At 49.3% G+C, this 27412-nt stretch overlaps 1 protein-coding gene and 1 long non-coding RNA gene across 2 annotated transcripts; one reads left to right on the top strand and one right to left on the bottom strand.

The window, feature by feature from the left end:
- Positions 1–400: 400 nt before the first annotated feature.
- CACNG1 (calcium voltage-gated channel auxiliary subunit gamma 1) lies at positions 401–11898 on the top strand. Its single transcript, XM_034641371.1, has 4 exons — positions 401–736; positions 9672–9746; positions 10703–10840; positions 11139–11898. The coding sequence occupies exons 1-4, from the start codon at positions 502–504 to the stop codon at positions 11363–11365; spliced, it is 675 nt and encodes a 224-aa protein (XP_034497262.1). The 5' UTR covers positions 401–501; the 3' UTR covers positions 11366–11898.
- A 1029-nt stretch (positions 11899–12927) lies between these two features.
- Positions 12928–19777, bottom strand: LOC109490463. The gene is made up of 5 exons (XR_002143789.2): positions 19601–19777; positions 16226–16656; positions 13748–14012; positions 13494–13633; positions 12928–13141 (listed from the first exon to the last, which is right to left on the bottom strand). It is a non-coding gene; the product is annotated as an uncharacterized LOC109490463 (long non-coding RNA).
- Between the last annotated feature and the right edge of the window lie 7635 nt (positions 19778–27412).

Below are 27412 nucleotides of genomic sequence, written 5' to 3'. Positions count from 1 at the left end.
GGCCTATGGCACCTGTGTCCTCCAGGGTCCCCTGCCCCCACCCAGCAGTGCCCCTTTCTCCTGCAGCCCAGAGCAAGCAGATTCCCACACACCTAGTGTCTCTGGGGCCTACCCCTCGGTGCCTCCAACCACCGAGCTGCCAGTCATGGAGGTCTCAAGCCACCATCTAGAGCCTTCTGTCCTGGCCCCTCCTTGAGGTATTTCAGGTCCCAAGAGGGAAAGAAAGCCCTGAAACCTGAGGAGAAGCTATCCTTGGTGACACGCCTGAGATGTGCATTAATAGAAGCCTGCCTCAGGCCCCTGACACGTCTGGGCAGCTGCTCAGCCCCGTCTGGTGTCCCTCAGCCCCGAGGCCAGCCCCCTCTGGCTCAGCCGGACACACTAAACTTAGCTTCCACCCCCAGCTCGATCACCGCCGCCACCTCCCCAGCCTGGCGGCCACCTGCCCTGGACACACTGCCACAGGACCGTGCCCAGGGCACCCACTCCTCCGCCACCACCATGTCCCAGACCAAAGCGCCGAAGGTCCGCGCGACCCTCCTCTGCATCCTGGTGGGCGTCGTGCTGGCCCTGGTGGCCGTGGTGACCGACCACTGGGCCGTGCTGAGCCCCGAGCTGGACCACCACAACGCCACCTGCGAGGCAGCCCACTTTGGCCTCTGGCGGATTTGCACCAAGCGTATTGTCATGACTGACAGCAAGGACAAGACCTGCGGACCCATCACCCTGCCCGGGGGTAACGTACCCACTCCTTGATCCCGTCCCCGCCTCCTGCCCGTCCTCGTTCCCCCTGGAAAAGAGGCCCGTGGGAAAGAGGACAGGTGTCCCTGCCTCAGAACAGAAATGCCGCCCAGCCCTCTGTGCCCGGGGAAGAGGATCCGAATTGCAGGTGTCACACCGGAGGCCGGAGCCGCCCAGTAAACTGAGGGCATTTGTCTCTCACTATTTCTGTCCTGCTGAGGCTTCGGGCTTTTCACCCCGAGCACAGGGCCGCACAGGTGGGACCAGAGGCTCGGGAAAGAATCCAAGGCTCTCCCAGACGGGAGGCTTCTGGCCCCCGCGGGCGCCACTCTTCCACTCTCCCCGCACGGACGGGCTCGGCGGCCCCAAGTGCTCAGGCTGCAGGGACCCGTTTGGTGGGCACGCTCCCTCCACGGCCTCCCGGCTGGGCGTGAGACAGGACAGGCCCCCAAATTCATACGGCCTAGTGCAAAACGGAAACGCAGGGCTCCTTGTGATTTTTTACACGAGTTTCAAGGTCGCAACAGGGAAGCCCAGAGCCAAGCACGGGGCCCTTCTGTGTGCGGGGGGGCCTTGACAGCCTGCAGAGGCCACACACCTGGGAAGCAGGACCTGGTTGTAGTCAAGCCACCTGCTTTTTGTCAGACCATCACTCCCGCCCGAACCATGGCCTCTTGGCTCAGACCCCTTCAGAGCTGGGATGCATGTCCTCCCGCTCAGATTTAAGTGTGTGCCTCGATTCCGTCCCGTGGGACAGAACCACACATCAAAGGTGAGCTCCTGTCGAGAACACCCGGTATGAGGGTGACCAGTCTATTCTGCAGATGGGGAGCCTTCCACATTCGTAGCAGACAGAGCCCATGCTGAGGAAAGAGCATGGAGAGTCATAGGTCTGGGCTCCGTCATGCATTGCCCACGACCCCCCCCCATGACTCTGGGGTCCACAAAACCCACTGCAGCCTCTGCTTCCTGCAGTAAAACACAGTGCTTGGGCTCGGCAACACCGAGTCCCTTCCAGTGCTCACCAATGTCACTGTAAGTTGTCAGTGGACCAGGGTGAGTACAGTCACCCGCCTGATTTTCAGAATCACTCCCTCTGTGGTCAGACGGGGTGTTCCTTGAACCCTGCCTTTCAAGGAAGTCAGTGCTAAGTCCCCAGAGATCTTGCAGTCTGTGGGTGGCACAAGGGAGCCCAAACCCCATGCCTCCACTTTTCTTTTTCCTCCTCCTTTCCCTCCTGCTGGCTCTAGAAAACCCCTGCCTTGCTCATTGCCCCCTAGATACCCGGAAGACTTGGAAATACCCAGCTGTCTTAGAAACACTGAGTCCCGGGACTGAGGGCTTTAACAGACGTGGACATGTGCTTTGGAAGGGTATCGCATAGCTCACATGCCCGCGCACCTCAGCCGCGGCCCAGCACACCCGTAAACAGACGCATCATCCAGCCAGTTCCCATGGGCAGGGCAGGGGCAGGGTAAGGCGGACTCCCTCCGGACCACGCAGGGAATGCACTCTCATGCTCCCGTCCACCTGTCCTCAGAAGCACCTACCTTTTAAAGCCTGCTGAGTTTATAGAGCAGATGCACAGGGAGGCGAGGCAAGTCCATACAAGGAAGAGACAGACGAGCAGAACGTTAGCTGCAGACAACCAGCCGGCATGGGTTGGCCTTAAGCCTGACCAGAGTCTCGCTCTATGCCTTCTTGCGCTGGTCCAGAGTGAATCCTCCCTCCCACACTTGTGAGCCCTGCCCTACTCCCAACAAGCTTCTGAAGTGCGTTCCTACCTTTTCCCCTCTCCTTTCTCTGCAGATGGGCACTTTTCCCTTCCCCACCCACCTTTCCTGTGCTCTGTGGGATTACCCTTTGCAGGAGGGGGGAAGAGAGTTCATACATGCGCTCTCGTGTATTATTTACGGCAGTAATAACCACAAACATGAATCTAGCACCATCTGCCGAATATTGTTTTCAGTGCCTTCCATATTTTAACTTCGAATGACATCAGAAGAAATGGCAGAGTAAGACTCTCCTTAAAAACAATGAGGACTCTGACAACAATGGTCAGAGTAAACTTTTTCAGGACGCTGGAAATGAACCAGTCTTGCAGCAGTCCAGTGGGGGCTTATTCGAGAAAAATAGGTGAATCTCAGCAAGAATGGTGAGTTTTGTGGTGCTTGAACTTGGTCTATTCCTGTTTCCCACTCCCCAACTCTGTCATAGCCTTGAAAACCAACAGCCTGCAACAGTGAAAATTTAGCAGACTGGCATGCCCCAAAGGGGACAGATGGGGCCGGATCTCTTTCAAAGCCTCATTCCCAGAGAATTGTCATTATTTGATTGGTCTGGTGGTTCCCTGGAAGTCCCCCCTTGCAAGGCTGTCTTTATTTGACCTGACGCTCAGCTCACTCAGTGGAAACAGTCTTTTTCCCAGGGGGCATTTGTGAAAAACAATTAGAAACAACTGTTTAATAGCATAGCTTCCAGAGGCTGTAGGCAACAGTTAGGGGAAACCATAGGCTAACCAAAAAAGCTAGAGAATGAGATGTCCATAGGTGGCTTTGGAAAGCTCCAACACATTCTGGAGAATTTAGAAGGCTTTGTGCACACAGAGCGCTGTATGGTACACAGGAAAGCCCTGAAAAGGCCCTAAGCTCTCACCTTAGGCTGATCTTGAGGCCGTGGGCAAGCAGAAAGTGAAGGCTAAGGCAGAAATGTAGGCGGCTAGGTGGAGTGCTTAGTTCTCTGCTTAGCACAGAGCCCTCAGTAAAGACTGGGAGACGTATTCTTTCCAAGTATTTTACAAAATGTGATCTGATTACCAAACTGAGCAGAGACTGGTGGTCCCACATGACAAAGGAAACAAGACTTTACAAAATTCATTAAGTCACTTGAGCAACAAGATCAAACCCTAGATTAAAAAAAAAAAAAACCCTAGAGAAGGATGAGACTCTGATTTCCAGAGTTGCTCACTATATTGTTTAAATATTCCAACTTTAAATTTAAATTTTAAGTTAAAAAAATCACAAGACGTGCAAAGAAGTAAAACAGTATGGCCCACACATAAGGGGGATAAAACCAACCAACAGATCCTTAAGAAGGCCCAGCTATTGGACTTACAGACTTTAAATCAGCTATTTTAGATACAAAGAATTAAAAAAAGTCTAACCAACTAAATATGAGAACGATGTNATTTTACAAAATGTGATCTGATTACCAAACTGAGCAGAGACTGGTGGTCCCACATGACAAAGGAAACAAGACTTTACAAAATTCATTAAGTCACTTGAGCAACAAGATCAAACCCTAGATTAAAAAAAAAAAAAACCCTAGAGAAGGATGAGACTCTGATTTCCAGAGTTGCTCACTATATTGTTTAAATATTCCAACTTTAAATTTAAATTTTAAGTTAAAAAAATCACAAGACGTGCAAAGAAGTAAAACAGTATGGCCCACACATAAGGGGGATAAAACCAACCAACAGATCCTTAAGAAGGCCCAGCTATTGGACTTACAGACTTTAAATCAGCTATTTTAGATACAAAGAATTAAAAAAAGTCTAACCAACTAAATATGAGAACGATGTCTCATGAAATACAGATTATCAACAAAGAGATAGAAATTATTATAAAAGGACCTAATAGCATGCGTTCAAGCCCCGTGTTGAGCTCTGCGCTGGGCATGGAGCCACTTTAAAAAAAAAACAACTTTGGGGTGCCTGGGTGGCACAGTTGGTTAAGTGTCCAACTCTTGGTTTTGGCACAGGTCATGATCTCGGGTCATGAGATCAAGCCCCATGTCCAGCTCCATACTCAGCACAGAGTCTGCTGGAGATTCTCTCTCCATCTCTCTCTGCCCCTCCCACTCATTCTCTCTCTCTCTCTCTCTCTCAAATAAATAAATAAATCTTTAAAAAGAAAACACACACACACACACACACAAGAGAATAAACAAAAGTACCTAATAGAAATTCTGGAATTGAGGACTACAATAATTGAAATGGAAAATTCACTAGAAGGGTTCAATAGCAGATCTGAGCAGATGCAAAAAAGAATAAGTTAACTTGAAGACAGAACAATTGAGATTAGCTAGTGTGAGGAATAGACAGGAAAAAAAAAAGAAGAAAAATGAACAGAGCCTCAGAGACCTGTGGGATAGTATCAAATGTACAAAATACACAGAATGGTGGTCCCAGAAGGACAGGAGAGAGAAAGGAGCAGGAAGAAGAAGAGCAGAAAAATAATGGCTGAAAAGTTTCCAAATTTGATGACAAATATTAATCTACAACTCCATGGAGCTTGAGGAACTCTAGTAGGATAAATCCACACCTAGATGCATCATGATCAAAACTGTTGAAAGATAAAGACGCAGAATCTTGGAAGCAGCAGGAGATGACTCACCACATACAGGGGATCTTACTAACATAAGATTTACAGCTGATATTTTTCCAGAAACCACAGAGGCCAGAAGGCAGTGGGATGACAAATAGAAATATATATACACTCATCTAATCCTCATAAAATCCTCTATGAGGTCCACAATATTATCATCATCCCATCTCACAGATAAACAAAATGAGGCACAGAGAGGTTGAGTAACTTGACCACAGCAAAACAGCTAGATTTCATACCCCTAAAATTTACCTTCTTTGTCACTATGTTATACTCCTTTACGACAAGCCGGTAAGGAGGCTCTCGGTCCTTAGGTGGTTCTCATTCTACATGTGGGAAAACTGGGGCTCAGAGTGGCCTTCCGAAAGCTAACCTTCTCACAAGTTCAACACCCAAGTCTCAAATCCAGAGCCCCTTTTTTCTCCCACCCACTCCCATACAATACCCCCCACTGTACATACAAACACAACTCCTAAAAGCTGCTGATCCAGGCAGAATCGTAAGAGGCCAACTTTTGACATGACGTGGTTTTAGAAGAAGCTCGACCAGGAGCTGGTTCAATAGAGGAGACTTTTCAAGGTTCCACTCAGCCATAGAACGCTGGAGGCTCTAACGACATAAATTGTCTAATTTCGTTTTTCGCACCGACCCAAAGAGTTTTGGAAGATCAACATCTGAGGTCAATTCTAATGCCCTCCAAATAAGAGTAGGGTCTTCCCCCATTGTCAGGAAAGGCTGTCTGTCTGAAAGCCCAAGTGAGTCACCCCAGAGGGGGCATCCCCTGCCCTTGGGTTGGGCAGAATGTTGTTTCTCTCAGGCTCTGTCTCTCTAGGCTAAGGCAACAGACTGCCCCAGTAACCCACTTCCCGTATGGCCCGTCCTCTCTTCCAGTACCTGGTGCAGGAACTGGAGCCATATGAAAGAACATCATGTTATGAACCCCAAGAATTTCAGGGGCTCCCTTTCCCATCCACATGAGCCCATGCTAGAGACCCACACCATAACTAGACTCCCCCCCACCTGCCCCATAGAACAGCAACTATCAGAGAAAACCTGCATTAACTCAAGTTCAGGTTGGACTTAAACATGCCTTCTGCTGTAGTTCTTTGAAACTGGCACAATTAGATATAGTTCTGTGCAGTCATTCCCTTAACCAGAATACTTGGTTAACCAGAATACCCCAACTCCAGTCAAGCTCAATGGCTGAGTTCCCCATATTACTTTTAAAGATTTATTTTTGTTTATTAGAGAGAGCAGAGGGGAGGGGCAGAGGGAGAGGGAGAGCCTTAAGCAGACTCCACAGTGAGTGCCGAGCCAGACGTGGGGCTCAGTCTCACGACCCCGAGATCATGACCTGAGCTGAAACGAGAGTTGGATGCTCAACTGACTGAGCCCCCCAGGCGCCCCGAGTTCATCATATTTTTTAAGAAATAACCCACTTAAGTTTTCAGACCACTGAGTCTTATGACTGCTTATGACAGACATTTTTGAAATACAAAAAAAAACAGAAAAACAAATATTAGACTCACCATGAGCCATTTGCAGAGACAAGGGAGGCTGGAGGAACTTCCAACTTCCTGATGATTGGTCCCCGGTTGGCACCCTGACGTTGGTATCTCCACTGACTTGATCCGAAGCACCTGCTTCTTCTGCCCAGTGAAGGGGCTATAACCCATCAAGACCAAGCTCTAAGCCCTGAGCTTTGTGCAGCTGTGACAGAAGCCAGGGAAAGGCATGGAAGGGCATCAGAAAGGCAGAGGCAGGAAGGCTCAGAGTCTACACAGTTGTCACAGAGTTGTCACGGCCTCTCTCCCCCAAGCCCCTCACCTGCGACGACGTGGCCCATGCCGGGCCCATCCCTGGTGTCCTTCCTTTTTAGGTTTCTCTTGATGTTCGGTGTGCCCAGAACCCCCCAGACAAAGGGGCAGAAGCAGGGTCTGCCCGCCTCAACAGGACCCTGGGTGATCTTGAGTGACACAGGCAGACGTCCGGCTTGATTTTTCCTGAATAAGCATCTTGTTGGTGCTGGACACGTCCGGAATGACGCCTGGGTCTGACGTGCCCCCACCCCTGCTGGGGTCGTCAGGGACCACAAAGGGGCTTGTGGTCTTCCATGGGCAGCCATGGGGCCCTAGAGCAGATGTTACCCCCCAGGTTCAGGGCAAAAGATGCTGGCCTTGCTCATGTGCCAAGTTCAAGAGAGGGGACGGAGTTGGCCCATCTATTCTCAGGGCCCAGGTCTAGCCACATCAGAGAGAAGCTGAGGCTTCCAGATGCCCTGTGTGGGAAGCTCACCCACTGGGTGACCCCCATCCCACAGAAGGTAACATCATTTAATAGGGGAGGAGAGGGAGTAGGACAGTGTCCCTGGGTCACCGAAAGGGAAAATCTCCCCCAGAAAATCCACAGGCTGGCTTCCCCAGACAGGCAGCATCCCACTACGGTCTGAGCTAAGACGGTTTTGATGCAAGCAGCGGTCTGTCGGGATGGAGCCCGCCACTGATCTGGTCCGGCTGACAACACAAACACGACCTGTGTGAGAGCCGCTCAGCTGCCGAATCGCTGTGCTCTGGCCAGGCTCTGCGGGCCTTTATCTCACGGCCCTCTGCCCCGAAGGCTTTGAACTCACGGCTTGCGAGACGTCAGGGAGGCAGCTGACCGTGAAATATACTTGAATCCAGTCAATTCTTTTCAGAGCGTTTTCAATGACAACCAAAATTGGCCCTTAAAGAATGAAACAGAAATGTTCCTTTGTCCAGAGGGAGACACACACAGACACTTACAACATAGCACGAGCCATTCGGAAGCAGTGACTCAAGAGAATGTATAGCTAATAATCTAACAAACAGAAGAGGGTGGCATGATGCTTTTAAATAGCACCGGAAGCTGGGAGAGAGAAAAGAGCAGCATTAATTCTGACATCACCGCCCGGCAGTCAGACACCCCAGGTAACTCTGCTCAAAAGGAAAGTGATTTAAATATAGAAGCTCAAAGAGAAGGCTGTTTACCTCGCAGAACATTTACTGCTGCTCAACCAGGCTCGGCTCCAGGGGTCATTTCTTTCTCCATCATGCCAGCAGCAGCAACCCTGACATGGGGGGAGGGGAAAAGAGTGGGAGGCCACAGGCTGAAGTGGCAATAAGAGGATTTAGGTCAGATGGAAGAAAGCCAGCAACCCAGTGAAAGCTAGGACTTGGGAAACACTGCCGGTGCCTTTCCAAAGGAAGCCAGGCATCAATGATCATGATAATGTAAATACAGCCTGCAAGTGAAGAAATGAATGCACAACCTAGATGCCATCTAAACTAGGGGTGGGGGTGTTTTCTACTGAGGGTCATGGACTCACAGGAAGAAGAAAGCCATGGAGGGCCTCACACACATAAAAAGCAACCCAATTTAATTTTTTTTAAAGAAACATAAAATAATATATATTCTTTAAAAACCATTCTCCTACTTCCTAAAAATGGAGTAAAGTATATTAAACCGTAGTCAATAAGCAGTAAGACTATCCTCGATTTTAAAGTATGTCAAGTTACAAGAGAAATTAAAGGAGAAAAATGGAAGGGGAATTACGCCTGAAATTGTGTTTAAAATCAGCATGAATTTCTTTATTCTTAGTCCTTCCTCTGTGCCCCATCAAATCCAGATTTTTGGTCCTCCTGTTCCCAGACCTTCTGTGGCTTTTTTGACACCAATCTGATAGAACAAGCAGCTGGCCAGGGCAGGTTTTTTCTAGCCACAGGTGTCAAGGGTCTGATGAGATGACATGATGGTCACTCACATTTGGCCTTTGAATGGAAGTTCTCTACCCTGCACCCAAATCCATGCATTTGGCCCACTCAGAAAAGCTCTCTGTGGCGGCATTTTAAGGGACCTGGAGCAGGACTTCCCAAACTGGGTGAATCATCTGAAAAGCTTTTGAAACACATCACTTACTTCCCAGTCACACCCAGTGCATCAGGATGGGCCCGGATACTGATAGGAAACACAGCCCTAGATTTTGGTGTGACCGGGCTTTCTCAACCTCAGCCCTATTGCTCTACTGGGGCCGGATAATTCTATGTTGTGTGGGGCTGTCCTGTAGTTGTAGATGGTTAGCGGGATTCCTGGCCTCTATCCACTAGACGTCAGTTACCCTGCCAGTTGTGACACCAAACATGTCTCCAGACCTTGTCCATCAAGCCCCAGGTGAGAACCACCATCTGGCCCTTTGTGGACATTGTTCCCTGCTCCCCCTGCCAAAGGAGTTGCTGAGCCTCAGTTACCCCATTTGCCTAATGGGCTCAGTACCCTCAGTACTCTGTGCCCTCTTGACTGAGTCAGCCTTTGCCTCCTGAAGATCTCCTAGCCTCTTAGGAAACCCCCTCATCCTACTGAAATTTTGGTCTAAGGGTCAGAGAAAGATGTTTGTTTCAGCCCAGATTCGGGGTTTAGGGCGAGGAGGGCCAGTCCAGGGGGCTGTCACACCCACCCTGTCTTGGTGGAGCCTCTGACGGGGCTGCGGGCCCTCTGGCTCAACTCATAGGCTGTCTCCCTCCTTTGCAGAGAAAAACTGTTCCTACTTCAGGCATTTTAACCCAGGCGAGACCTCGGAGATCTTCCATGTCACTACTCAGAAAGGTGAGCCGGTGGGGGAAAGCAGGGGAGGGTGAGGAAGAGTGCCTCCTGGCCAGGCTGCTGAGCCGGAAAATCACTTGGCACAAAAGCCCTGGCTTGCCTGCTTGCGATGAAAAGCAGCTCCGGCGTCATGCCCTGCACTCTGAGGCCACAGCCCTGGGTGGCCAGCCATCCTGAGGGTCCATCGGCGCTTGGGAGAGCCTGTAACGAGCCGTTTCCTGGCAGGCCCTGCAACTGCAGAGGGAATCCTCTTCTTCCCGAACCTAAGGGAGGCCGGAGTGATGGGGAAACGGAACCGTCCTCAAACCCCTGTGTGGTTTCCAGGGCTGCTGGGTCAGAGTGGGCGGGGAGCTGATTCCCTCCGTCGCCTATCAGTCACCCCAGCCCCCCCGGGGGCGGGGGGAACCAGGGGAGCCGCCCAGAGGTCTGAGAGCACCTGTACCCCGGTGAGCCTTCCGGGAAGCACCTGGGCCGGGATGCGGACCCTGTACAGGGTGTGGGCGTGCACGCGCACACACTCGCTCGGAGAGCACCTCACGTGCCCGTGCACACACGAGCACGCTCACTCTGGCAGTCGCTACGTGTATGGGGCGTGGGCGCGCGCACACACACGATCACGCGCGGGGCCCTGAAACAAACCACGGTTGTAGCGGCTGCTCGGCGTCCCAGGACAGACCACTCTCCGCCCGAGCCCGCCCTTGGCCCCCTGGCTCGCAGGAAGCTTTCTGTTCCAGAAAGGTCGGCAGCCACGTTGTGGCTCGCGGCTGCTGCCAGGCCTCTGCCCCCGGGAGTGGGGAGGGGATATTGTTGCCATCCTCCCCCCCGCCCCCCGCTGCGTGACTGTGAGTGAGGGGCTTCATCTCGGACCCTCAGTGCGCTCCCCAGGGCCATGGGCACAAGGACGCGCGGCACTGGCCCTGGGGCCGCCGCTGAGCCGCGGGCGCCCTCCTGTCCCGCAGAGTACAGCATCTCGGCCGCCGCCATCGCCATCTTCAGCCTCGGCTTCATCATCATGGGGACCACCTGCGCGCTTCTGTCCTTCCCGAAGAAGCGGGACTACCTGCTGAGGCCCGCGTCCATGTTCTACGCCTTCGCAGGTGGCGCGGGGGCTCCTGCCCGTGCGGCGGGGCTGGGGGGAGGGGGTACCGCGGCACCCCGCTCTGCCGCGACCTGGGGATGGGGGGCCGGCCGGGTCAGGGCCGCAGCCCCCACGGGGACGCGAGGCGGGGCAGAGCCGGGCAGGCTGTGCATTTCGCGCGGGGATCCGGGGGCGCAGGGAGGCAGGCTGGTCGCTCCCACCGAGAGGGAGGCATGAGACGCGGCTAGCGCGCGGGGCGGGCGGCGGGCAGGGCCGGGGCTCTCGGAGAGGCCCTGAAGGTCCCGCTCGGCCCGCAGGCCTGTGCATCTTCGTGTCGGTGGAGGTGACGCGGCAGTCGGTGAAGCGCATGATCGACAGCGAGCACACCGTGTGGATCGAGTACAACTACTCCTGGTCCTTCGCCTGCGCCTGCGCCGCCTTCGTCCTCCTCTTCCTCGGCGGCCTGGCTCTCCTGCTCTTCTCCCTGCCTCGAATGCCCCAGAACCCCTGGGAGTCCTGCATGGACGCCGAGCCCGAGCACTAGACCTCCCGGAGCCCCAGCCCCCCTTGGGGCTTTCCCCTCAGGAAGCCGAGCCTGGCCCAGAACGTTCTAGAGAGGAGGCGGGAGCTTCACCTGTCCCCGATCCCACCTACCCCATGACAGCCGCCGCTGCTTCCCTCTCTGAGCCCTTTTCTGGGCTGTGACAGGCTTCCCTGGGAATCCAGCGAGTGGACACGATCCACAGCTGCCCAGGGTGGGAGGGGGACGGCAGGGCCAGCAGGTGCGCAGGCGTCTGGGGAGCACCGACCCTCCGCGGGAGCTCCAAGTGGTCCTCGCTGAGCCAGGTGTCTTTGATAAGCTGGGTCCAGGTGTCCTCTGTGAGCCCTACAGGGACGGCCTGTGCTCGTTTACCAGTTCTGGGTGTTGCCTGTGTAAATAGCCAACCCCTCCCTCCTTCTCTGGGACAAGATACACCCTTTCCAGTGAACTGAACGTTCCCTCCTTGGTTTCCAAGACACCTGAGGAGCATTTTTTAACTGGGTAGAATCTGTGTTTGAAATAAAAGTTCTTTGAAAAACGTACTTTTCCCTTACACCTTGCGTACAAATTGCTCGGATTCCTGACTTCGCCCTGCCCAGGGGCCCCATGACCCTGAAGGAGAAAGAAAACCATATCCTCCTGGCTTGTGTTGAGGACTTTGGGGGGGGGAGGGTGCTGAGGGGATAACGGGGTCTTGCTTACCAATAAGACTTAGAGGTTCTGAATTCCAGCTTGGATCGCCGGCCCTGGGATTTTCTTTGGGAGAAACCAGAGACCATCTGCCTGGCAAGAGTGTTAGAATAAGGAGGGGTTATTTCCAGAGCCCCGCATGCTGGCCTCCGAGTGCTAACACAGCACTCAAGCAGCAACGCCACACGGGTCTGATTCCAGATGCTGGATTTTTGTTGCAAGGAACCCCAGGAAGCAGGGCTTAGCAGTCCAACACGTAGGGCCACCCGGAGGGTCGTGAGATACACCTTCTACCTTCTGAAACCCCATCCTACTCACCCAGCCCTCAGAAATGGTAAGTCAGACACAGGTGACAGAGGGGATCCCCGTGCTCCTTGCCCTGAACACGGGCCAGCAGTCCTGGGTAACACCCATTCCTCTACAGCCCGGGTTGCAAACTACAGCCCGTAGGCCCAACCTGGCCCACCACCAGCTGTGATACAGTCCACAAGCTAAGAATGGCTTTTACAATTTTAAATGGTTTTTAAAAATTGAAAGAAGAATATTTTATGATATTTGAAACGTATGTCCATTTCAGTGTCTGTAAATAAAGTTTTATTGGAACTGTCAATGAAAAACAGTCACTCTTGGGATAAGGGCAGATTGTAAGCAGTAATATACTCTTGCCATAGGGAAAAATCCAGTATAAACTGTGACAGGCCGTCTGGCTTGCTCCGGCCCTTAATGGAAAAAGCTTGCTGACCCCTGTTCTGGAGAAACCATACAATCTTCAGTCCGCTAATTCACCTGTCGCTGTTCCCATTGGGGACGGGAGAGAAAAGAGACGCATTCGTTCTGTTCAGAACAATTTAAAAGGAAGAAGCATGAGTCTGGGGGCATTTGGGTGGGGGTCATGGTGGGGCTTGTCCGGATGTGATCTCAGGCATTTGGCCTGGGCTTGCAGGGGTAGCTGAGGGGTGTGGGGGACAGCGAGCACAGCCCAGCCTGCTTTCCAGGCAGGGGCAGTGCAAATGGCTGGCATATGATTGTGAAAGCAGGAGGGTCCCAGAGAGCAGGGTGACAGAAATGTCAGGAAGCCGAAGCCGGGAGCTGCAGGGAAAGGAGGGGGCAGGTGAGTCCTGGAGGAGGCTACACAGCCCCACGGGGTGCTACAGCCACCAGTGGGCCACTGTCCCAAAGAGGCAGACACAGAACCCGAGAGCAAACGTTCTCCAGGTAAGAGAATGGGACAAGGAATGTCTGGGCCAGCCAGGGTGCTGGGGCCACGGTATAGGAATAGGAAGAAAGACAGATGACTTCGTCCCACAATCTCCGTTTTGGAAGCCACTGTTATCATTTTTATTATTATGACTAATTTACCAGAATTAGACCAGTGTGTATTTTATATTCCTACACGGGTGCCCATGTTTTCAGCACCAACGACCCCTTCTGAGTGGCTTACCAGCTGAATAGAATACGTGTGGTTTCCCAGAACTTGAACTCTGTCGAGAGAGTCCCAGGTGCGCCCAAAATTGCTTTGCACACTAACGCGTCCGAGGGTAGCTGCCAGGGAGCGACGCATTTTCACATCTGCTCCAGCTTCTGCCATGGAAAAAAAAAATGCCACAATAAAGCAAAACAGAGCCTGATGCCAAAAAAGAAACAGATCTCCCAAACCAAGGAAGGAAAAGATGCTTTTCTCCCCAGCCCATTGACCTGTGCTTGCCGGGAAGGATGTCCAGAAGGGGCCGTTGGTCCATCTTGCTCGGGTTGGGTCTGGGTCAGGATGCAGGGTGTCCACTGGACCTCAGCGCAGGATTCAGCCAGGCCACGCTCTGAGGGCCCCAAAGCAAAGCAACCACGCACGGCTTCCAACCCCTCGCTCAGGTGTGTGTGAATTTCACGGCCATCAGATCAAGGTCTCACACACCTTCACTCCCTCAGCTCTTCAGAATTCACTGGATTCCATGAGGAGCCGGGACTAGCAATTCAGTTATCAAGATAAATATTTGAGTGTGAGATTTTTTTAAAATGTGGCAAAATATACATAGCCTAAAATGTACCATCTTAACCATTTTTTTTAAAGATTCTTTTATTTATTTGAGAGAGAGAGTAGTGGGGAGGCTCAGAAGGAGGGAGAGAATCTCAAGCAGACTCCATGCTGAGCGAGGAGCCTGACACAGGGCTCCATCTCACACCCCTGAGATCATGACCTGAGCTGAAGTCAAGAGTCAGACGCTCAACCAACTGAGCCACCCTGGTGTCCCCCCGTCTTAACCATCTTTCAATGTGCAGGTCAATAATGTTAAGTACATTCACATTGTCATGCAACCCACCTCCAGAACTCTTCCTCATCCCAAAGTGAAACTCTGACCCCCCTAAGCAACTCCCCCCACCCCTGCCCAAGCCCTTGGCAACCACCATTCTCCTTTCTGTCTCTAGGGACCTCATGGAAGTGGAATCATACAGTATTTATCTTTTTCTTGTCTGGTTCATCTCACTTAGCATAAATAATGTCCTCAAGGTTCATCCGTGTGGTAGCCTGTGTCAAAATCTCCTTCCTCTTGGAGGCTGAGTAATATTCCATTGTATGACTGACTCTACCACCGGATTCATCCCTTAATGGACACTTGGGTGGCTGCCACCTTCTGGCTCTTGTGAATAATGCTGTTATGAACATGGGTGTTCAAGTATGTCTTTGTGACTCTGTTTGCAATTCTTTTGGATATCTATGAAGTGTGACATTTTTTAAATCAAAACAATTGCAAAACATCCATGACGAACACGGTATCAAGATTTTACGTGAAGTCAGGATCTAGATTATTGATTTTTCCTATTGTTATGCTCCTGTGGCTTGGCCTGGCTGTGGAAAGTAGCCACAACCGTCCCCATGGACACAGAAGAAAACTGAAGCAAGGCTGCTGCTTTTCCATTGTCTAACCAGGGCCCTTTACCAGTCAGTCCTCACCTGACCTCTGTCCAGTAACTGGGGGGTGGGGGGGTGGGGGGCCAAAGAGACATCTCACCCTCTCTTTGGCTAACACATAGAAAGTACTGACCAAGCAGTTTGGTTCTTACTAATCCATCCTTGAGACTAAAACTTTCAAGGACCTGTGTGTACCTCTATGTTTCCTGGCTGCCCAATAAGGATAGATTTTAATCACATCCTACAGCAATATTTCCCCTGCCAATGTGGCCTGTCCCATTTTGATCAAATATTTTATTTACAAAGTCATTTCTAATTTATACCCTGCCCACTTTCAGAAAAGATCTGAAGTAGAGACAGGGACTAATGAACCCATGAGGCGGAACATATCTATTACACCAATGGCTGCTGTTCAAATTGGGATGCAGCTGCCCACAGCTCCCTCTCACCCACATTTCATGGTGTCAGTGGTTTGCAGCCACTGAGGCCATAAATTCACCCCCATACAAGGCATGGCTCCTGCACGGTGAAGAAAGTTAATTGAGGTCATTGCCATTAAGGGGTGATGCTCTCTCCTTTTGCTGGAACACGAAAGACTTGACCTGTTGGAAATTGTCCTGGGTCTAGGCTTGCCTCTCTCATCACCCACAGAGTGGTCCTGGTAATCCCATGAAGAAATGGAGGAGGGGGATTTGCAACCACTACCTGAGAGTTCTGGGCTCTGAGCTTAGGGAGCTCAGACACCAATTCCCAAGTCACTGCTTTACGCTGTGGACGCCCTTCCCAGCCCACTCTACCAGGATGATAAACGCTGCATTTCCCAGGGCCTTTCGGGCCACCAAGCATCTGTCTCAAAGCCCTAATGAGGCTAATGAACACAAGAATGCGGTCTTCCTAGAAATGTCCAGGAGGCAGGGAGGTGGCGATGTGTACTCCTCTCTAATGGGGAGGAAAATGAGCAAGCAAAGGGAAACACAACCACCAAGGCCAGCCCCGCCTCAGTGAGGGGCCACCGGGAACCATGATAAATGAAGCCGAAGGCGAGACAGGAGGAACAGCCAGCAGTTGTCACAAGAGGCGGTGGCTGTGACAGAAGCTGAGAGGCTCATCTGCCAGCCCCCCAAGTTCAGACAGCAAACTCTTAGCTGCCAAGAAATGGCTCCAGGAACTCCAAAGAGCCACCATTGTGTGGGGTTCACAGAAGTGACATTTACCGCTGCGGGAGGGCGCATTAAGTCTGGCTGAAAGAAGCTTCTCCTCCTGCTCACCTTCTTCAGAGAGACAGAGGATCCCTGGAGACCAGGGCGTCTGGCCATGTCATGTGGGTTCAATCTTGCTGGGTGGTGGGTTTCTGGAGAGACCAGTGGTTCTCGAAGTTTTCTCATGAGCTGTGCAGACATATTGGACTCCAGTTTTTCCAACTGGAACAGAAACCAACATGCAATGTTATGTGCATCATTTTAACTCCAAAGAGTTAAAATTAGGCTGTAACTTTCTCCTAGGGAGACCTTAAAACCGAGTTTCTTCAGATAGTTCCCTGCATACACTTCAATTCTTGTCTGCATTTCAGGGATTAGGATTTGTTCTGCTTCCATCTTCGTATAACTCAGGCCTGTGCAAGTCTGCTCACATCAAATGGTACAAGCATATAGACCACTGTCTATCTTCATAAATCACAATGGTTGCTCCTGTGGTCCAACTGAAAAATAAAATAGGGTTGTACTGAGATATCAGACTGTATCTTCCATAAGATCTAATGTCAAATCCTTGTGTTTTTCAGAATGTCATAAAGGAGCCATTATAAATTATATTCACTAAACGAATTTATAAAAGTAAAATACCTATTTTACACATTATATATCTAGGCCCTATATATTTCAATTCTGGTAGTAGAGACTGTTACAGAAAAGGATTCTGTTGCTTAAAATGTTTGGAAACCTGGGGTTCCCGGGTGGCTCAGTCAGTTAGGCGTCTGCCTTCGGTTCGCGTCATGATCTCAGGGTCCTGGGATCAAGTCTCGCATCCGGCTCCTTGCTCAGCAGGGAGTCTGCTTCTCCCTCTCCTTCCACCCCTCCTCTCACACATGCTCTCTCGCAAATAAATAGATAAAATCTTTTAAAAAATTAAATAAAATGTTTGGAAACCTTCATTAGATGATCTTTAAGATTCCTTCTAGCTACACTTGGTGAAGCAAATCCTGCATTCGGGACGAGGAAAAGTTCGAGGAAGAAAGAGAGCTCTCCTTAAAATAAAGTTTGCATTGCTTTTCTTATGAATGGCCAAGGGAAGGATTTTGAGGAAGGAAGTGCTACGATGAAGGCAAAAAGAGGTGCAGCTTGGGGGGGGGGGCAGAGACAGCAGGTGGGGAGAGCAGCCAGAAAGCGTTAGGACAGTAAGCACCCCTCCTTCTGGATCTACCACCCCACCTTCTGCATCCTAACAGCTTACACGTGTCCCAGAATAACTCTTCGCCACCCCGACTTACTTTGCACCCCCTTCTGCAGCTACGCAGTCTGTCTTCGACCCTCTCTGCCACCAGAACCGCTCCCCTGGAGGCCACTGATGGCCTTGCCATTGCCAACCATATTCTAATAGACCTTTCAGTCGCATTTTGAACTTCGGGCCTCTGTTCCTTCTACAAATGCCTGCATTTTCTCTTTGTCCTCTTTCTCTTTACAGGGTTCCTGTTTTTCCCACCTGCCCCTTAAGCTTGGCTGTTTCCAAGTCTCCCATCCTCGGCCTCCTCATCCCATGTCACTGTTGCTGAGAAATATCCCTCTTTCCCAGGCTCTCCACTCCCTGGGAGCCCACCCCAATCTGAGTCACCACCCCTGTCCCCACTTGCACCCCAGATGCTTCAGACCACCCCAGACACATACGTCCAGACCCAACCTCTGACGTCTTACCCAAACCTACCCTTCTTTTTTTGTTCCTCCAGGGATGGTACCTTCCCTACCCATTCGCCCAAGCCGCAAACTGCTGCCGTTCCTTGGACGGCCACCTGGACTTGCTCACTAAGCCACACTTTGCAGATGCTCCTTCTGAGTAACTCCCAAATCCACACCCTTGCCTTGCTCCCCTGCACCGCCGAGGCCAGGCTCTGCGACCCTGTGTCCTGAGCACTGGCCACCAAGACAGAGTTTTCCAGACACACCAAGCCCGTCCCCATCTCTCATACAAGGGATGTCCTTCACTTTAAATGACTGTGCTTACTGAGTATGTGTATTTCCTTTTGATGCTGTAACAAATCACACAAACTCCATGGCTAAAAATAACATGAATTTATTCTCTTACAGATCTGGGGGTCCTAAGTTTGAAATGATTCTTACACGGCTAAAATCAAGCTGCTGGCAGGGATGCCTCCTTCCGGTGGCTCCAGGTGGGAACTTCCAGCTCCTAGAGGCCGCCTACCTTCCCTGGTTTGCGTGTCATTCTGACCCCTGCTTCTGCCATCACAGCTGCTCCTCTGACTTGGGCCCCCTGCCTGCCTCTTAGTAGGACCTTCGTGATTGCCCTGGGCCCGTTCAGATAATCCAAGCTAATCTCCCCATTTCAAGATCCTTAACTTAATCATATCGGTAAAGTCCCCTTTTTCTACAAAAAGTCACAGGTCCAGGGATCAGGAGGTGGGCATGGGTCACAGGTTGTGACGACTCGGATGTGGACATCTTTGGGAGACCACGATCCCGTCTACACCACTGAATATCAACACTGCATCCCAGGCACTGTGTTAAAGCAGGACATAACGAGGGATCGGTTAGGGTCCTGTCATTCAGGAGCGGATGGTTCTGTGCTGGAGGATTTAAAACTGAAGTGCCATGGGGTTTGGGCGGGTCTCAGCAGCACAGAGGGGCACGGGGCCTGCCCCTTTTCTGAACCTGCCAACGGCCTACTTATTCCGCAGGGCCCAGCTCAGACATCACAAGGTGACATGTTCTCCAACCCCTCATGCAAAATTCATGCTTCCCTCCTTCTTGTGCCCTTGACGCTGTGCTCACCATCCCACTACTTACACCATTCTGAGCAATTCGTCATGTCTGCATGCCTTGCCGGGTTAGAAACTCTTGGAAGGGCAGGGCTGTATTTTCTTCAGAATGATCCCAGCAGCTAGAACCTTCCCCACACCAGTCCTTCTTCCAAACCCTCCACGCAACCCGCCGCAGATGGTGCCCTCAGGCCATGCTGGTGAACAAGAGTGTGAGCTGGAAGCCCGTGCAGGAGGACGGGCAGCGACGAATCAGGGAGTGCAGTAAGAAGGGCTCTCAAGGTGAGACAGGGGCTTGAAGGAGCTCTGGTTCCCTGGCCGTGGGGTCCGCAGCCAGAGCGGCCTGGCCCCGCGCTCCACCCCAGTGGGGTTAATGAGACCCAGGCAGCCTGGCCCGCCGCACCCCAGCGCAGGGCTGAGCGCATGTCGGGGCGAGAGCGCACCGGCCGACAGCCCGGGAGAACGGACAGGCTTCCAGAAGCGCTTTGCTGAAAGGCTCAAAACTACTTTTAATTAGGCTGGATCACACATTATTTTCAAAATAGTTTTCTCTTCCACCCTATTGGCAGAAGTAGGAATGATGTGGGTCCTCAGAGGCTCCAGGGTCAACCGGGGGAGGAGGTCTGATTCCTCGGATCAAGCCCGTTGGCTTACCCACCTTCCACTGGTTCCTTGTTCCTTTTGTCTCCGGTTACGTAACCGGCTTTCAGCCTGGGCAGGAAGCTGAAAGGATTGAATCCTCAAAACTTTCTCTTAGAAGAGCCTCAGCCGAGAGCACCCACTTCTGTGCAGCTTTGTAAAAACACGGACACGTCTGGATTCCAAACGGATGAAAGCGCTGACCAGCAGGTGGGTCAGAAGCGCAGGCACAGAGCCACCCACTCGCAGACGTCAGCCCCTCCCCCCGTGGCTCCCTTGTGTCTTTTGTCCATAAAGGGGCAAAACCCTCGAGACTAATTAGAACATTGCCGAGTTCCCCTTGCAAGGTCTCCAGACTGCCAGGCACTCCGCTCCTTTCTAGAGGGCTCGTCACCAGATGCCTCAGATTTACATTTCTGTTCAATGAGTGAGCAGACCCACCGCGTCGCACCACCTTCTCCTCCGGTCTCCTTTGCGGGGGAGCACAGGGCCCGCCAGCTACTCCCACCTTCCAGAGTCCTTTGCTGGCTCCTCTGAGCGCCTCACCAGAGCCACGTTCTTCTCAGGGATTAGCAGCTCGGGCTCCCGAAACAGGGGTCCAAACCAATGTGCAGAGCACCGTTTTAATGAGCTAAGAGTGGGATAACACCACGGACTTTGCAAGCTGCAGCTTAGCTTCAATTTAATTACCTCCCTCTGGGGCTTTACAGTCAACCAGAGCTGGCTTCCAACAAAAGGGCATGTCATCGCTTTCCCCAAACTCACATGGCAGGTATATGCCTGCAGACGGGGACATGCAAAAGTGGGCAGCATCGATCAAAGTCGACATAAGCATGGTGAAGCTGTCAAACCGAGGGTTCCAACAGGGTAGCTGGTAAGACGCCACAGACTGGTGAATGCTAACGCTCTGGCACCGCTCAGGGAGCTGGAGTGGGTGGGGCCGTCAGTGCCCAAGAAAGCTCACTCGTCTGCACCCCAGGCCATCCCTCCGGCCCAGCGGTCACCTGGTCGTGCTGCATTGGCAAAGGACATCAGCAGGGAGGGGACAGGGTCTTGAAGTTCTTGAATCTAAGTCTGTGAGCCGGCCAGCTCAGCGAGCGTTTGAGGGCCTGCCGTGTAAAAGGCATAGGGCCTATAGGCCGAGAGGTTATAGGACACGATCTCTGCCCCCCACAAACTCACAAACCCCTGCCTGTAAAACACAAACTATGAGAGCAGAGGTAGAAGGCTCAATTGCATGCAGAGAGAAAAAGGGGCTAATTCCAACTGCTGGTGTTTACAGAGCCTTGAACACCAAGTAGAGCTCCCCAAAGGGGTTGGAGGTAGGAGGGGTGAAGGCATCTCCAAGGTAAAGAGGCAGGAAAGTCAGGGGCTCATGGGGGGGGTGGGGGGGAGATGGCAAGTGGTCTGATTTAGTCTGCTGTATGCGATGCTTGGGAACAAAACCTTGGGGACGGGATGGGGGCGGGGGGGGGTGCCTCCAAAGTCCAGTTAAGAAATTCAGGATGTGAAGGGAAACCGCCGGGGGTTTCTCAGAAAAAGAGGGGCACGGATAGATCTGTTTCAGAAAAGTAACTCTGGCCGCGGTTGGCAGGATGCACTGGGGCCGTGCGGTCGGGAAGGGGTTCTTCAAGCCGGAAGAAAAGGACTTCCTCCCACCAGGGAGTTGGTTTGTTTGGACAACACTGTGTGAGGCGAGTAGCAAAGGCCATTTCGGACTGGGGGGACCCTCGGCTGCTTAAAAGCACCCACGCGGGGGTTTGGATGCTGCAGTTCAACCAGGTTAAGTGCAAACTACTCTCCATTCCAGCGCCGAGCCTCCACCTGCCCAACCTCGCTTCCGTCTTTGTGCTTGACCTGCTCTCCATACGCCACGCTCCCACCTTGCCGTTTCGATGAAACTGTCTTTTCCCGCTAACTTTCACACTAATGTCATTCTCAGAAAAATGCTCCAAAGAGCACGGAAGTGACACGGGGATTAACACCTGAGCGTCTTCTTTGCATTTTCCCTCTGAAGATGGGGCCCGGCTTTCTTCATCTGGGCAGACAGCCGCTCAGGGAGTTCTCCAGATCCATTTGATTTATATGTAAAGAAGGGTTTCTCTTTCCCAAATCCAGAGATGATTAATGTCATATCACATCAGTTCAACTCAAAGAAAGCAAGAGACCTAGCTTAAAAACTGATTTGCTGCAATGAGTAAGGATTATTAATTGTCCTTAGAAAAGGCTGAGGGTCCTATCCACTTACGTTTACAAACTTCAAGCACAGTGTATTCAAGTTAGATTTATGGTGCCAAGCTAATAGGATGTTAAAAATAAAATAGCTACGGCACACAGAGCGTTCTGTGACCTGCTAATGCTTCTCAAAATCGCATCATGGCAGATCCGAAGAATTATTCCCCCAACAAAAAGAAGACCCTGACTCGGTAATTTTCTGCACAGCCAGCATTTTGGGGTTCGGGGGATAGTTGAATTAATGCTTGTCACACCACTGTGTTGTGTATTATTAATACCCCCATACGGTATATTGACATGAACTAGGTTTGGGAGTTCTGAAATTAATCCTGGGCTGCACAAACCCAGTATTAAGTGACTTTGGTGACTCTCCCCAATTCCTCAGGTCTGTGTGGAATGGCAACTTCTCTGAGATGGGTACATTTTCTCGCTGCCCACTTAAAGGTCCCACCTTAAGCCTTCATAAAGAAAGGCCTTTGCTACCGCTGAGGTTCAGAGATTTAAGTCGAGTCACAAATCTCCAGAAACTAGTTAGAATTTTACAAATGAACACTGAGTTGTTACTCTGGGTAGTTTCACGGCTGGTATCATGAATAAAAGTCGAGGTGCGTGCCTAACTTCTGTCAGACCTTGGATCATAAAAGTAAAAGGAAGCAGAGAATTGTGGTTCACACATAATAAACCAATCTCCAAATTATTAAAAAGGCATTTTATTATAAATACATTTTAGTTGTAGCAGTAAAATACATTTTGTGTTACCATGAATCTCTTAAGACAAAAGAACTTCACTGAGACAATGATCACAATGTCAGAACTGTAGACCCTGCCCCCCGCCAATGGAAGAGCTGTTCGTAGGAACCAAAGCAGCTACAGTAATTCCGAAACCTGATTAAAAAAAGAAAATGACCCCCCAAGAAGGAAGAAAATAAAGACCCTGGAGAGTGGCTTTGGGGTTATTTTACGGTACAAAGTCATTTTTATTCTGAAGGATAAACTCCTTAGGTATCAGAACCTCTCAGATGAGGTATCGTTCACCGCAAAGAAACAAGTAATTGTTACAATTTTGCCAGAAATTAAGATTCTTAGATGGCTGCACAACTGGTCCAGAAGAGGTGGAGACAGACCATCTCAGTTTTACAAAGCCTCCCTTTGGAAGACTTGCCAAAATGAGACCCCGTATGGATTTGCTAAGTAACTGATTGTATGAAGTTAGCTGAACAAGTTTAGATAAGAACTGTATTTCTGAAGCATTAAAAAAAAAACAACAACCAAAAACCACACACACACACACACACACTCACAAAAACCTGTCACTAATAACAGGACCCATTCCAAAATGCAAAACCCATTACCTTTATAATTTAGAGGAGAGGTATTTTCATCACCGTATTTACCTAGGACACACCTACTACATATAACCAGTACCTTCATGGGTTCCGAACAATCAGGGCAGATGGTGGGCACAGAAAAAGCAGATACAGTACAGTGTCATACACATGGACTGACGGGAGGCAGGCATGGTCTGGATCTATGGAAATCCAAGACCCTTCCTCTGGACGGGAGGGGGGACTGAGAAACATTCTCAGGTGGAATCCACACGTTGGGACATCAACCTGGACAACAGAGCCCCCTGGCGCACTGAAAGACAGCAAGAGGTCTCTGTATACAAGGCATTGTGCAAAGCCAAATGTTAATTAACCGAAGCTCCCCGTGGGTTGGCAATGGACAGAGGAACCCGTGCTGAACTTGGAGACAATCCCCACAGAAGGGTAATCAAGCCTTTCAAGGAGGAAGTGCTGTGTTTGAAGAATCCCAAAGCTGTGCATTCTCTGATGCTTACCATGGGTGCTTCCACACCTAAGTCATTCTAGAATCTATTGCCTGCAAAATATTTTTTTCTCTTTCTAATATCTCAGTAAATTCAAAGCCAAACTAAAAACCAGAGGCAGACCCCAATACCCCTCAAGCTGCAGTCTGGGGAAAACATTACCAACAATGACAGCAATATATAAATTTTAAAATATCCAAAGACTTTCTCAGTTTGCTTCTCAAAAATACCTTGCTCACACATGTGCACCTATGGTCTATGAATAACTCATGCTGCGTAGGTGGTGGATCCCCTGGACTGTTTCTGCAAACATATACAGAGTTAAGTAGGAAGTAATCAGAGACAATTACCCATTTTCTGCCATATACAACACCTCAGGCTCCCCTAACACTTGCCGGCATGGCAGAGAATCCAACGTAACTTTGTTAACCTGAAAAACGCACCATTTGAAAAGCAAATCCTCTGCCTTCATCCCCACCGCCCACCCCACCCCCCAAAAAAGCTGTAAAAACCACGAACACGTTATTTGGGGATTCCCTATTGTTTTCAAAGCTCCGTGTCACTGCCATCTTAGGACTGGGCCTCCTGTACTTAATGCGAAGTGCATTCTCGTGACATTCGATGGCTTCCTTTCCCAATTCTCATCTCCACATGTAGGGACCAAGACCAACTCTAAGCACACCGAACAAATGCACAGCTTCCAGAACAAAGCCCAGACTGCAGCGTACACAAAACTGACCTCGTCCTAGAAATGAATGAGCTCCTGTACCCTAGGGTGGGAGAGTAACACAGACCTTAACCAGGGTGGGCAATGGGGCTGGGCGGCAGCCAATCCGGAGGCTCTCATCACTCCGTAGAGATCTTTCTCCATGAATGTTCCGTAACTGTTGGAAAGACCTTTGGACTTTCTCTAGACCAGCAGTTCTCAAAGTGTGGTTCCTGGACCAGCAGCATCAGCATCACCCGAGAACTTGTTGCAAAATGCAAATGGTCAAGCTTCAGCCTGGGATCAGAAACTTTAGGGCGGGGGTCCAGCGGTCTGTGTTTCAACAAGAGCACCAGGTAATTCCGATGCTGGCTAAAGTTTGAGAACCACTGCTCTAACCTGATGCTCAAACTTCTAAAATCTTAAAATGGGGCAGATTTTAAAACAGATACTACTGGGTGACTTCTGTGTTGAAGATATGTAAGTTGCTACCCCTCCCTTCCCCTTCTCAAACACCAAAAAAGTTATTAATGAAAAAATTTATTTGAAAAAACCAAATATTTTTAAAAGTGAGATTGATTTCCCCTCATAGACATAGTTCTAAGGCAGGCAGTCACATGCTAGTATGCAAAATAAAATACAGAAGAGGCCCCCTATATGAGGTGTAGAAACAGCTAAAAAGACACCCCAAGAACATAATGAAAGTTTCATATTAATGAACTCATAGAATTATATAAAACTTACTATGCTTTATGCTTAATATCTGTATCAAAATAAAATCTCTCTGTTGAACAAATTGCAAATAAAGTCTGGTCTAATACTGATTACTGAAACTATACGTGTATGAATGTCTCTGGGTTTCCTTCATGCTCCAGTTCTAGAAGCTTTAGACAACTGTATAACTGGGTTTAGGACTTAACCACAGCTCACATTACTAAGTCTAGATTCTCCTATCAGGTACCTCCCTTCAAAAAAATTTAGAAACTCCTGTGACTGTTTCCTTAAAGTTTATTCCAAAGTAGATATTTTCCATCATTTCAAAAATTTCAAATGTTACATTAAAAATGTCTTATTTTTAATGTTTGATATTCTAGTTTAAAGTAGTAACAATACATTTTCTGAATGTGTCTTATAAGAAGGTTAAACTTTAGTAAGATTCACTCCTTTTAACAATGGTCTTGCAATTGCTAATTAAACAGATGTATGAAAGTAGTAAGTGTGAATTTAGCAGCTTTACAGTAAAATCTCAGCAAATAAATATCCAACTTCAAGTAGAAGGGAAACGCGAGACGCCTAATATAATGAGAACTCTGAACACCAGCATGCCACTTGCTCTTTCGTGACGGCATCTTTATGACGGACATCGGTACGTGATATTTTGAACAAGAAATCATAGAACATTATCCATTATTTCTAACTGCTGGCTAGTTCGTGGATCAGATGGCAAAGAGGGGAAAGCAAAATCAGATTGACACATTTACTTCCGAGATTTAGGAAGACACATAGGGTGGTGGTGGAAATTAAGGGATTTGGATGTTGGGGGGACGGCTCGCAAGAAATAATGTCTCGTAAATCATAAAGGACAAATTACTACCTTTGTGGAGCTAGAAGAAGAAAACAAAAACGGATGGTAGCCTAAATTACACTTTAAGGCAGCAATCTGTATCTTTCAATATATTTAAAGTTTTAATCTTGTATTTTTATACTTTTTCTGGGATTCCCTTTTTAGAGACAACTCCAATATGAAAGAATGCTATCTAACAGGTGTCTCTTCTTAAATGACTATTTCAGTAAATCTACTGTTCTTAATAACAATAACTGAAACCTAAAATTTCACTTGAAATTGTTTTTTCACACCCCTGGCTCTTAGGCAAGGGTGGCTCTCTCTAGCCAAGGCAGCTAGAGATACATTCCTCTGTGTGTAGAGTTTTGCTCTTGAGATGCATACACATGAAAAATATTAAACATGTCAGGTGACTACAGCAGAGCAAGATAATACTATATATGAATGATCTCAAAGTGAGGAAATTCAGTTAGCTTTCTCCGCAATTTCAATGCCTCCATAAACAAGGAGACTATTTTCGCAAATAGGTCTTGGAGATTGCTATGTTTAATTAGGTAATGCTTATTCAGTGGGAATTCTGCTTGTTTTACTTATTCTGCAATTCTTTGAACTGAGAAGACCAATTGATGTTTACACTGAACCCGAACTTATTCTAGAATCTCTCATGAAAAAAAACCACACAAAGCTGCTTGTTATTTCACATATACAAGACGACCTGGATAGAGAGCCCACCTGTCTGAGGAAAGGAAAATTAAGGTCATGTTAGTTTAAATGGTCAATAATTAACTACTGATTAATAAAAAACAAAGCTCTGTTATGACAATTTGGCAAAGTGTGTGCCAAAAGGGCAGCCAAAACCCCTTTTAAAAACACACCAGAAAATATTCCACGTTACACTAATGAGGTTCTTCAAATCTTAACAAGAATTCATTTTTAGATCAGGAGAAAAACCTTAGCATAGATACTCTACAAATGCTATCATCCAGAAGAATTTAAGGTAAAAAAAGAAAATCTCAAGTAGCGCTGAAATGAAAAAGTGAGATGAATTAAAAAAAAAAAAAACAAACAAACAGTTCTGGCAAGAAAAAGGAAAAACCTCAGAGTGATACGAAGAACAAAGAAGTAGAAAGACATCGTGTGAACAATTAACTTCACTTAAAAGAAATCTTTTCTGGAAGAAAAGGAAGCTGGTAATACTTGGTATCATCCAAGAGCTAACATCAAGGTTTCTTTGAAAAAAAAAAAAAAAGGACAAAAAAAAAAAGTTCCGCCTCAACTCTAAGGTTGAACCCAGCATGTAAATTGTTTGCTAAGTCCGCTTTGTGGGTACTTGCTAATACTACCCGAGTAATACCCAGACAGCACGAACGTCCTCCGACGCCATGTCCCATTTCAAGAGAAACGTACAGTCATTCCTGCTGTAAGACTCGCTCAGAGCCATTATTTATGGTTGGAAAGACGGCATTAAGTAATGCTGAGGAAGAGTAAGTGTGTTAGA

The sequence above is a fragment of the Ailuropoda melanoleuca genome, chromosome 13 (genome assembly GCF_002007445.2).
Source record: "Ailuropoda melanoleuca isolate Jingjing chromosome 13, ASM200744v2, whole genome shotgun sequence".
NCBI lineage: Eukaryota > Metazoa > Chordata > Mammalia > Carnivora > Ursidae > Ailuropoda > Ailuropoda melanoleuca.
The sequence above is the reverse complement of the archived record's forward strand: the minus strand, read 5'-3'. Positions and strand labels throughout refer to the sequence as shown.